At 56.5% G+C, this 12,860-nt stretch overlaps 1 protein-coding gene across 1 annotated transcript in view; it reads left to right on the forward strand.

The window, feature by feature from the left end:
• LOC144949513 (protein phosphatase 1 regulatory subunit 16A-like) overlaps nt 1–12,474 on the forward strand; it is a 137,740-nt gene extending 125,266 nt beyond the window's left edge. Inside the window, exons 7-11 of the mRNA XM_078879438.1 lie at nt 2,372–2,497; nt 7,779–7,854; nt 9,509–9,638; nt 10,119–10,248; nt 11,641–12,474. Coding sequence (XP_078735564.1) covers nt 2,372–2,497; nt 7,779–7,854; nt 9,509–9,638; nt 10,119–10,248; nt 11,641–12,474 — 1,296 coding nt within the window. The remainder of the gene's footprint in view (nt 1–2,371; nt 2,498–7,778; nt 7,855–9,508; nt 9,639–10,118; nt 10,249–11,640) is intronic.
• Nucleotides 12,475–12,860: the final 386 nt, after the last annotated feature.

Consider the following 12,860-nt stretch of genomic DNA (forward strand, 5'->3'; position numbering starts at 1 on the left):
AGAGCCTCTCTGAAGATCCCCCGCTGAAGAAACTCACCCATTGCTTTGACTGCCGCGCTGGGAGATCGGATCTGACCTACGACCCCTGGATGTGCAAGTCCAGAACGCCGGCCGTTAACAGCATCACCGTGGCAGTGCTGCGCGGTGCGTGAACGTGGTGTACAATGCCGTGTGTAACGTGGTGTGTAACGTGGTGTACAATGCGGTGTGTAACGTGGTGCTTAACGTGGTGTACAATAGTAATAGGTTTTTACCCTTTCAACTGGTACAAAAACCTGACACCTTTATACAAGGCATCATGTTTGCAATAACTACAACACAAGCAGTCAAAATGCAAACAAAAAGAAACAACTCTGAGGATGATGATAATGATATGCACTGTCCTTGAAGTTGATTGGTCCACACCCGAGACAGCTTTTCTTAGAGCCTAGTCTCCATTGGTGTTGGACCAGATGACGCCAAAATGCGTACGAGGGCGGGGTGTACAATGCGGTGTGTAACGCGGTGTGTAACGGGGTGTATAACGCGATGTACAGCGTGCGGTGTGTGTCCCCAGAGTGAGTCTGCGATGCTCGGAATTAAACAAACGGCTCACGGTCAACGAGAAGGAATCCTGCCCAAAAAAAAAATGAAATTTGCGGCTCTTAAACGATCGCCGGCTTCTGGGCAAACACCTCGGCAGCGCCCCGTTAATCCCGGCCAAATTGAAACGAGACGGCGGCACGCGGTCTTATTAGCGCCTCCTCGTCGAGTGATAGACGCACATCGAGGCAACGAGATGGGGGGAGGGATGGGGGGGAGGATGCAGTGGAGGGTAGATTGCAATTTCACATTTTGGGTGACGAGGATGAGGTGGGTTGTTGTTGAAGCCGTGTCTGTGTGTGTGTCTGTGTGAGTGTGTGTGTTTGTGTGTGTGTCTGTGTGAGTGTGTGTGTGTGTCTGTATGAGTCTGTGAGTGTGTGTGTCTGTGTGTATGTCTGTGTGAGTGTGTGTGTCTGTGTGTATGTCTGTGTGAGTGTGTGTGTCTGTGTGTCTGTGTGAGTGTGTGTGTTTGTGTGTGTGTCTGTGTGAGTGTGTGTGTTTGTGTGTGTGTCTGTGTGTCTGTGTGAGTGTGTGTGTTTGTGTGTGTGTCTGTGTGAGTGTGTGTGTTTGTGTGTGTGTCTGTGTGAGTGTGTGTGTGTGTCTGTATGAGTCTGTGTGAGTGTGTGTGTCTGTGTGTATGTCTGTGTGAGTGTGTGTGTTTGTGTGTGTCTGTGTGAGTGTGTGTGTTTGTGTGTGTCTGTGTGAGTGTGTGTCTGTCTGTATGAGTCTGTGTGTGTGTCTGTGTGTATGTCTGTGTGAGTGTTTGTCTGTGTGGGGAGCAGTAGCGTAGAGATTATCACGCCACGCGATGAACCTGGCGACCCGGGTTCGATTCCCGCTCACGGCCAATACCAGTGACGATCTGAATTGGTCCTGGGCCTCCCCTAGGTCGACTCAGCCTCAAATGAGTACTTGGTGCGGTGTGTAAACATCGCCACTCGGAAGACAAAGGCGGTTGGGCGTGGTGCTGGCCACCCACCCCCTCGTGTGCCGTGCTGGCCTTCATAGGCGCTTTATGCTAACGGCACTTGCCCCAACAGCCTGGGTCAGTGGTCATCGGCATTCGGCACTACGAACCTGGCTCCCCCAGTTCGATTCCCGCTCACAGCCAACATCAGTGAGGAATATCTAAACCACTCCTGGCCCTTGAGGTAATCTGCGCAAGCTGATATACACCATTGGAACCTCATTTGCCAGAAGAAAAAAATATGATAATTGTTTTTTTACCCTTTTATCTGGCAACAAAACTGACACCTTTTTTTTACAAGGAGTCATGTTTGCATAGACCACAATACCTGCAGTCGTAATGCAAACAAAAAACACAACTCTGATAATGTATGCATGCAAACAAAAAACATATCTCTGATAATGTATGCATACATTATCAGAGTTGTGTTTTTTGTTTGCATTACGACTGCAGGTATTGTGGTCTATGCAAACATGACTCCTTGTAAAAAAAAAGGTGTCAAGCTGATATACGCTGTTGGGAAGCCGCTGGAGCTATGCACTTTAAAATCTCGATTATAAAACTCATTTTCTTTAGAACTGCTTTTTGCGTTAGTTTGTTCTTATCCCGGCACCTCCGATTTGCACGGTCGGCCACGTACGATGGTGCGAAAGAAGTTCCAACGCACGTACGTAACATCTCGCCGTCGCGGCGTCCCCAGCCTCCGAGCCACCCGGCTGCCTCCCCGATGGCGGTGTGGCTGACCCGGGCCCTGTCGCTCTGTCCCCCCTGCCCCCCCCTGCCCCCCCCCCTGCCCCCCCCCCCCCCCCCCCCCCCCGACAGCTGCACGTGGCGGCAGCTCACGGCTGCTCGCGAGTGGCCGAGCTGCTGCTGGAGCAGGGAATGAGCCCGGACGCACGCGACGAGGACGGCTGGGAGCCGCTGCACGCCGCCGCCTACTGGGGCCAGGTACGGGTGGGGTCCTACTGGGGCCGGGTATGGGTGGGGTTTTACTGGGGTCAGGTACGGGTGGGATCCTACTGGAGCCAGGTATGGGTGGGGTCCTACTGGAGCTAGGTACGGGTGGGAACCTACTGGGGCTGGGTACGGGTGGGATCCTACTGGAGCCAGGTATGGGTGGGGTCCTACTGGAGCTAGGTACGGGTGGGATCCTACTGGGGCTGGGTACGGGTGGGATCCTACTGGGGCCAGGTATGGGTGGGGTCCTACTGGAGCTAGGTACGGGTGGGATCCTACTGGGGCTGGGTACGGGTGGGATCCTAAAGGGGCCGGGTACGGGTGGGATCCTAAAGGGACCGGGTACGGGTGGGGACTACTGGGGCCAGGTACGGGTGGGGTCCTACTGGAGCCAGGTACGGGTGGGATCCTACTGGGGCTGGGTACGGGTGGGATCCTAAAGGGGCCGGGTACGGGTGGGATCCTAAAGGGACCGGGTACGGGTGGGGACTACTGGGGCCAGGTACGGGTGGGGTCCTACTGGAGCCAGGTACGGGTGGGATCCTACTGGGGCTGGGTACGGGTGGGATCCTAAAGGGGCCGGGTATGGGTGGGATCCTAAAGGGACCGGGTACGGGTGGGGACTACTGGGGCCAGGTACGGGTGGGGTCCTACTGGATCCAGGTACAGGTGGGATCCTACTGGGGCTGGGTACGGGTGGGGTCCTACTGGAGCCAGGTACGGGTGGGGTCCTACTGGGGCCGGGTACGGGTGGGGTCCTACTGGCACCGGGTACGGGTAGGGGACTACTGGGGCCCCTTGATCTGCGACTGCCAATACGTTTCAGCGGAGACTTTGATCGACGCTCCGCTACATCAAAAAACCGGAGAATTAGCACGGATTATCTCAGCGCCCTTCGTTCTACCAAAGGGGGAATTTCTCGGACTCTTTACGCGGCTATTGCACGCTGGATTTTTACTCACAATCCTTCCCGCACTTCCTCGGTTAATCGTCGCAAAACGGAGCAAATGCGGGAGGGGGGGGGTTGCCACCTCCGAGGGAAGATAAACGGGGACGACGTCGTGCCGAGAAGAATATTTCGCAGTAGCAGAAGAGGGGCGAGAGTCGCCGCGTGAATGCGTTGGTTCTCGAGCGGTGGGTTATTGTTCCTCGGCTGACGAGAGACGCGACTTGTAATGCCCGGGGGAGGCTCCCTGATTCCCCGGGACAGCTGCTACCTCACGAAAGAGAGGACAACTCTGGGACAAACCAGGACTGGTGGCAACCCTACCACACCTGCCCGCATCCTCTTTTGTTTTTTTGGATACGTAAAGGGGCACGGAATTAAATCGTGTACGCACATTTACCCCCTTGGTCAATCCGCTGTTGAATGGACCCCCCCCCCCTTCCTCCCAAGTGGGGCGGTTATGGTGGTTGTTTGAAAATCACTGATCAGTGAGCGAGTGGTTGGTGGTCAGCGAGGGTTGGAGGGGCCACAGGACCGGTTCTGATGTCACTCGCCGCTGATGTTAGCCGTGATTGGTAATCGAGCTCAGATTCAGATTCACGGGCTCAGAGAGGACCAATGTGCCACCCACCTCCCCCGCCGCGACCTAGCATGGCAGGGTAAACCTGAATTAAAAAATCTCATTACCAGCCACCGCACGCAGAGTGATGGACACACACGCACAACTACATGAGTCGCACACACACACACAGTCACACACACACACAACCACACTAGCCGCACACATACACAACTACACGAGCCACACACACACAACTACATGAGTTGCACACACACACAATCACACTAGCCACACACACACACACAACTACACGAGCCACACACACACACACAACCACACGAGCCACACACACACACACAACCACACGAGCCGCACACACACACACGACCACACGAGCCGCACACACACACAACCACACGAGCCGCACACACACACACAACCACACGAGCCACACACACACACAACCACACGAGCCACACACACACACACAACCACACGAGCCACACACACACACAACCACACGAGCCGCACACACACACACGACCACACGAGCCGCACACACACACACGACCACACGAGCCGCACACACACACACAACCACACGAGCCACACACACACACACAACCACACGAGCCACACACACACAACCACACGAGCCGCACACACACACACGACCACACGAGCCGCACACACACACACAACCACACGAGCCACACACACACACACAACCACACGAGCCACACACACACAACCACACGAGCCACACACACACACACACAACTACATGAGTCGCACACACAAACACACACGACCACACGAGCCGCACACACACACAACTACATGAGTTGCACACACACACAACTACACTAGCCACATACACACACACACCCACACCAGCCACACACACACACACAACTACATGAGTCGCACACACACACAACTACACCAGCCACACGAGCTACTAACGAACGGCGCCAGACGTCACGCACAACGCACAAGGCAGTTGCGTAACGCGCTCGCCGCATTTGGAATGTCGCGACCGGTGTAGACGTCGCTCGCCTCCGCTTGCCAGTTACAGACGTCCAATTTCACGGAGCGCCGGTGAGCGAGCGCCACTTCCCTCCCCGCTCTCCCTCGGCCCATCCGCCCGTCTCGCCGCGTTGTCTATCCGCTTCTGCCCGTCGTCTGTCCCTCCCCTCTCTCCCTCGGGGTGCCTGAGCACGGCCTTGAGTACGGGATGACCGGCCGTTTGTTGAGTTTCGCACAGCGCTCAAATAAAAAGGTGCCTTGAATCTTGACCTAAAGCTTTCGTGACTAAAGCAATTCATGTTCTTTGGGTTTTTCGGTAAAGTCACGTAGAAGGGAAATAATGAAGTAATAAAAGTATGAGAATGTTTATTTATTATTATTTTATTATTTCCCTTCTACGTGACTTTACCGAAAGAACCAAGAATATGAATCCCTGCAGTCACGAAAGCTTTAAATCAGAATTTAGGTTCAAATCAATGCATTTTTTTTTTACAAAAACCACGACGTTTCGATCACAACACATATTTATTCCTCCTGACAATCGCTTGTGTTGTGATCAAAACGTCGTGGTTTTTGTTAATTTTATTTGTATTAATTCGAACCTATCTACGTGAATTTACCGAAAGACCCAAAGAATATAAAAAGGTGCCTTGCGAGCGAGGGAAAAAAAAACCTCTTGCTGGAGAAGCGTCCACAAAATTGTGGTTTCTCGCTTCTCATGCGGCAACAAAGATTCCGTCGCGGTGGTGTGACGGGTCGGCACGCGCGCACCACTTTCCCGCAGGTCACCGGCTCATATCCATCTTCAAATCATCCCCTCCGCTTAGTCGATCGCCACACCGCGCGCTTAGTCGATCGCCAGGTCGCGCGCTTAGTCGATCGCCAGGTCGCGCTGTTGGCGGGGTGGTAAAGTGCCGCGGGTGGCAACCCAGAGCGGCTCCCCCACCCCCCCACTTTGTGGAAGAGCATCGGCCAGAAACGGCGCGGGCAATACATTTTTATTGCAGGGCCCGCACCGTTACCTTCGTGCGCGGCGGTACGCACTGCTCAGAGGCGCACGACTGCCATGCACACCGGCGTGGGGCAGGAAGGGCGGGGACCCCCTTGCACTCTGTAGGGAAGGGGATTGGGGGGGACCCTCTCCGAAGTTTTTTTTTCTCGCCGCTGCAGAAGGGAGATTATGCGGTAATACCGGAGGAAATTGCTGCTTTTTGCGGGGTGGGGTGGTGGTGGGTGGGGGTATGAAGACAAAAAAAAGGGACCGAGCGCGCTAATTTAACTTCGGAGCCAGCGATGGGAGCTCACCGCGCGAGCGTGCGTACATCCTACACATGTCCTACACACGTCCCGCGTGTTACGCAACCGCCTGTCTCATATATTATTCCCGGTGTGTGGCGTCTTCCTTTCGCTTGTCTGTGTGCGCGTGTTTGCCTCTGTGTGCGTGTGTGCGCGTGTTTGCCTCTGTGTGCGTGTGTGTGCGCGCGTGCGTGTTTGGAGTGGCGGTGGCGCAGCGATTAGCGCTGCGCTCCGAAACCACGGCGACCCGAGTTCGATTCCCGCTCACGGCCAACACCAGTGACAGTTATCTGAATCGGTTCGGGGCCTCGCTTAGGCCGACTCGGCCTCAAATGATCACCTGCTGCGGTGTGTAAACATTCGCCACGATGGAGACAAAGGCAGCCGGGCGTGGTGCTCGACACCCACCCCCTCACCATTGGAACCTCCTTTGCCAGTAGCAAAATATGATAATTGTTTTTTTACCCTTTCATCTGGCAACAAAACTGACACCTTTTTTACAAGGAGTCATGTTTGCATTGACCACAATACCTGCGGTCGTAATGCAAACACAAAACACAACTCTGATAATGTGTGCCAATTCCGGGTCTCGTAGGCGCTGCTCGCTTACAGCACTTGCCCCAGCAGTGTGTTAAGGTTATACGGGGGACCTTTGTCTTTGTGCTCATGCGCAGCTCTTGGCCCAAAATCCTACGATGGATCTTTGTTTTTTGTGCACGTAAAGACTGGACACTAACCACTGCGCCGCCACTTTCTGCGGTCAAGGATCACGGCGTAACCCTAAATTATGAACCGCATTCACAGCCGCCGACAGCAGTGTGTGCACATTAACTTGAAGGATCCATCGGAAGCGTTTGGGCCAAGTGCTCCGAGGGTGCACAAAGACAAAGATGCCTCTTTGGGGGAGGCAAAGGCGACCGCCCACGATCCTCGTGTGCCGTGCCGGCCCTCATAGGTGCTACCTGCTTAACAGCGATCATCCCTAAAGTCTGTTACGGCGACACAGGGAATCGTTGTCTTTGATGGCAGTGGAGGCTTTGTGAATGCTAACTTGCACTGTCTTCACGCGTGCATGTTCGGGCATGTATGTGTGGGTGTGTGTTTGCACAGATGCAGTGGGGAGCGGTAGTGTAGCGGTCAGCGCGCTGCGCTACGAACCCGACGACCCGAGTTCGATTCCCGCTGACGGCCAACACCGGTGACGATTATATCTGAACCGGTCCTGGGCCTCCCCGAGGTCGACTCAGTCTCAAATGAGTACCTGGTGCGATGTGTAAACATCGCCACTGGGGAGACAAAGGCGGCTGAGCGTGGTGTTGGCCACCCACCCCCCTCCTCGTGTGCCGTGCCGGGCTTCATAGATGCTACTCGCTCGCACCACTTGCCCCAACAGTCTGTTCAGCCTGTACGAGGGAATCTTTGTCTTTGTCTTTGCACAGATGCAAGTTGCTGAGGTCTTGGTTTGTCACGGCGCCAACCTGAAAGGAAAAACCAACCTGGAAGAGACGGCCCTGGGTGAGTGTTGCCGTGAGGTCCGCTTGTTATAAGTTTTAATTTTGTTTTAACCAGGTTTGAGAACTCCAGAGACCAGGACTCGGTATCGTGTTAGCAAGCGTGACCTGGCGCGTTAGTCCGCCATTCGGGGCCGACGATTGTTGCTGTGCGGGCGGAATCCCCAATGGAGTAATTTTCGCGGCGTCATTTTCAAAACTTGGCAAACATTTCATTGGGCCCCGTTTGCAGGCCACATGGCGGCCGCCCTTCTCGTCGCAAATGACGTCGGTTGATCTTTTTAACGTCCACAGCCAAGCGGGGCGGCTCGTAGTAGCGTTATCATTACGGTTAGTACACACCACTACCACCACCACCCCCACCACCATCACCCCCACCACCACCACCCCCACCACCACCACCCCCACCACCACCACCCCCACCACTACCCCCACCACCCCCACCACCACCACTCCCACCACCACCCCCACCACCACCACCCCCACCACCACCACCCCCACCACCACCGCCACCACCCCCACCACCCCCACCACTACCACCACCACCACCACCACCCCCACCACCACCACCCCCACCACCCCCACCACCACCACCACCACCCCCACCACCATCACCACCCCCACCACCACCACCCCCACCACCACCCCCACCACCACCACCCCCACCACCACCCCCACCACCACCACCCCCACCACCACCCCCACCACCACCACCCCCACCACCCCCACCACCACCACCCCCACCACCACCACCACCACCCCCACCACCACCACCCCCACCACCACCAACCCCCACCACCACCACCACTACCACCACCACCACCACCGCGGTATTAACCGGGCGGCCGCTGGAGTTTGAACCGCGAGCCCGTGCGACGACAAGCGCCGCTCACGGCTGGAGGTCGCGTCACCGATTGGCGACAGTAAAAACGACCACCATACTCGCCAATAATTTGGGTGGCGGGGGGGGTGGGGAGGGTTCCATCCAGCAGTGGATTGACAAAAGGTGCCTCGCGAGTTAATACCGTGCCCCGGTCACAAACTCCGTCACAAACGGCGGAGTTTGTGACCGCTTGCTTGCTTGCCACTCAGGAGGGGCGAAGGGGTGAGTGGGCGAGACGTGTTGGCGATTAATGCGTTGACGCGACTGAAGGTGTGCAAAGAACTGCCGTGAGTCAGCCGTGTAGAAGGTCAAACGTGTTTTTGAAGTCTCACATTTTTGTAATTCCAATTCCAGATGGCGATGCATCAACTGAGCACACCCCTTGTGACTTTGTCTGAGCTGCTGGTCATTGTTCGGGCTCAGATAGGACTGCTGCCTGAACACCGCAGAGGGTAGCCTGAGCACGCAGACGTGTAGCCTGAACACCGCGGCTCTATCGAGATGTGTCGCAGGGTGTGCCCCTCTCGTGCGTGCGTGCACGCGAGCGTGTGACGCGTTTTCTCGTCACATTAATGCGGCGCTGCGGTGGCTAGGAGATGCAAACTAAGCTGACGATGGCTGTGCGTTTAATTTTTATCTTTCTTTTCTGGTTACTCGTCAGGAGTTTTCTCTTTTCTTCTTTCTCGTGACTCACTGCCTAACACACACTCGCACTCGTTCGTTTAAAAATCGGCGCTTCGCGAACGTTTCCCCGTCGCCCCGCGATTGGACCCAGACCTGTGCGAGAACGACGAGATGAGGAAGCAGCTGCTGGAGATGAAGACGCGCCGGGAGAACATTCTCCGCACGCAGGGAAAGCCGCGCGCCTCCCTGCAGCGACGCACCTCCAGTGTCAGCAGCCGAGGGTACGGTTGCTCCCACGCCGCCCCCGCGCCCCAGCCACACCGCTCGGTCACGTCACCCGGCCACACCACCACTTCGGCCACAGCACCTAACCACACTGCCCGGTTATTGCCTAGGCCGCAACACCACTCCGGCCGCAACAAGGCCACGCGGCCACACCACGCGGCGTCCTCACGGAGTTGTTTACCGCCTGACGACACTGCCCGTAAACGAACCCGTCCTTTAGCCCCCCCCTCGCCCGCTGGCCCTGCACGGCTCTGGGCCAGAGCCGGATGGCCTCTGACGAGGCCGGCTAACCGCCCTCTGGTTTCTGGCTGGGCACAAAATACTGTCGGTGGAGAAAGACGACTCGCAAAGCGAGGGGCCTTCGCTGGCTCGCCTCAGATTTGCCAGTGGTAAAAGGAGGTACCAATCGGTAATCGCCCCCCCGCCCCCCCCACTCCATCTCTCACCGTCTCTCCCTGCGTGTGCGCGCGAGACAGGAAGCTGGAGAGAAAGGCGAGTCTGGGCGAGCGGACGAGCCTCTACCGCAAGGAGCACCAGGACGAGGCCAAGCTGTGGCAGGAGCGGCAGGACATGACGGAGGAGGGCGACCAGGAGAACCGCGACCCCGTGAGTGGCAGCGCAGCAGCCAACGTCGCGACGCACTGCGTTACGACGCACTGCATCGGAATGCACTGCATGGCAATGCACTGCATCGGAATATACTGCATGGGAACGCACTGCACTGGAATGTACTGTAACGCACTGCAGCACGCGAGGCACTGCAGTGTTGTAATAGACTGCAGTTCATTGCGGTATAAAGCACTGCACTGCAATGAAATTAACATTTTATATAATGAATTAAAGCAATGTAATTAATCCGCAACTCAGATTGGCACGGTTGGCTACGTACGCTGTGAAAGAAGTCCAGCGTACGTGCATTAAGTTCCGTACAATACTGCACAGAGCATCGCAACGCCTAGCCCGGAATTTTTTGTTGCATTTGAATGTGATGATTTGATAGCTGTAGAAACAGTGGGTGGCAGGGTGGCGCAGTGGTGGCAAACGTGCCTCGCAGTCAGAAAGGGCCTGGGTTCGATTCCCGACTGGGACAACCTTCCGTGTGGAGGTCGTGCCGTGTTCTCCCCCTGTTCTGCATGAGCTCCCTCCAGGTAACCAATTCGCCCGACATCCTCTTGCACAAGATCGCCTGAAAGTTAGTCGATTGGGATTTCACACGGAACAACATACCCACCCCACTGCCGTGCTACCAGAAACCTTTTTGCAAAGTATTTTATTGAACAGACGATTTGGGAACAAGCAGAGGGTAATGTATGGGAATTGACACCAGTAGTATTGACACAATGCGAAGTGACAATAACAATGTACATGTATTTGTAAGCCGCCTTCCACTAATGTCTCAAGGCGCCTTGTAAGAATAAGGAAAGGCCAAGAGAGACAGAGAAGCTAAATAGAATACGTGGTTTTAAGACGAGACTTAAAAGTGTCCACGTTGTCGGATAAACAAACTCCCACCGGTAAGGAATTCCACCACCGTGGCACAGCCAAAGCGAGGGGCCACTCACCCCAGGAACGCAGCCGGGATCGAGGTACGCACAGAAGGGCCGGAGTCTGCAGATCTTAACGACCTTGAGGGTGTACGGATGAATTAATTCGTGAAAAAAATTGAAATATAAGTACAATGGTTATCACCAACGTTTTAAAATTTTGAATCTGTCTCTGTGTTTCAATAAGGTCTACCTCCCTGGTGTCTACTTCCTTAACTCGGACAACCTTCTAGGGGAAGGATGCGGTGGGGGGGGAGAAGTAAAAAGAAAATGGAGGGGTGAGGGGGAGGGGTGGGCGGATGCCTAAATAAATGATCTTAAAAATAATTTTGCACTGGAGGAAAATCAGTGAAGGGGTTACAAATTTGGTGATATGCTTCTTCCCTGCCCCTTGCTGCCAGAAACTTTGAAGCTCAACCCTTTCTCTTTCGCCCGCCCGCCCGCTCGTTTGCAGAATGTCACGAGGGAATCTCCGAACAAGAGAGACTCCCGAGCGACGGCGGAGTCTCCCGCGCGGCCCGAGACGAACGGCAAGCGCCCATCGTCCGCCCCGCAGGACAAGGCCCGAAAGCGCGACTCCGTCTCCAGCGTGACTTCGCCCGAAAGGGCCGCCACCGCCACCGCGGACGGAGAGAGAGCGCGACGTGGCGACGCCTCCACCGACCTCGCCGCCGCCGCCGCCACGGCCAAACCCTTGAGCTCGAAAGCCGCGCTGTACAAGGAGGTCACTCGGGCGCGCATCTCATCGCAGGAGCCGAAGAGAGAGCCGCGCGGTAAACTGGAGAGGGCGGCCACCGCCGGGGCGATCGCGGTGACGGCACCGGCGGACGTGCGCGCTCCTCCCGCGTCCGTGGAGCAGCGCTCGTTGTCCGTGGGCACCGGCGAGGCGGGCGCCAGGGGTCAGAGGGGGGGCGCGGGGTCGAGGGGGCCCAGGGAGCCGTCGCGTGAGAGGGACGCGGGCCGGGACGTCGGCAGGGACACGAACAGGGACAGCCAGACGCTGAGCGAACTGAAGCGCGATCGCGTCAAGGACCGTCTCAAGCACCAGCTCGCCGTGGACATTCCCACCGACGAGGAGGACGAGGAGACGGAGGGAAGGAAGAAGAGGCCCGCCGGCAAGGAGAGGGAGCGAGAGCGCGATGGGCCGAGGCAGCGCACCGTCAACGGGCAGTCGAGGGAAGCGTCGGCCGTCTCTTACGACGGGAGCAACAGTGCCAAGAAGCCGCAAGTGAAGCGGACAAACAGCACGTTTGCGGGGAAGTCGAACAGCTGCTGCGTGGTGATGTAGCGGCCGCGGGTCGCGGCGCGGCTCACGGCGCGACGGGATTTCTGCACCGGGAGCAAGCGGGGAGGGCGACGGGACCTCTCCGTTTGGCGTTTTGCACTCGCGGCTGGCGGGTTTTTTTGCGACGGTCGAAACGGGAGCGTGCGCGCGCGAAGGAAGGTGCGAGCGAGAGAGAAAGAAAAAAAACGAACAAACGTTCACCGGGGTCGGGGTGCCGAGTGCACAGCGCCGGTGGGGCGCGAAATCTCCCACCCCCCTCCCCCGGGTGGAATCTTCAGGAGGTGGTGCATGTGCATGTCAGACGAGACAAATGTGTACCGGTCGCGCGCGATGAGGGGGAACCTGTTACCGGATTCCGGCCAAATTGACGAGAGCTCCGCCGTCGCTGG

This window comes from Lampetra fluviatilis, chromosome 54, assembly GCF_964198595.1.
Source record: "Lampetra fluviatilis chromosome 54, kcLamFluv1.1, whole genome shotgun sequence".
NCBI classification, from domain to species: domain Eukaryota; kingdom Metazoa; phylum Chordata; class Hyperoartia; order Petromyzontiformes; family Petromyzontidae; genus Lampetra; species Lampetra fluviatilis.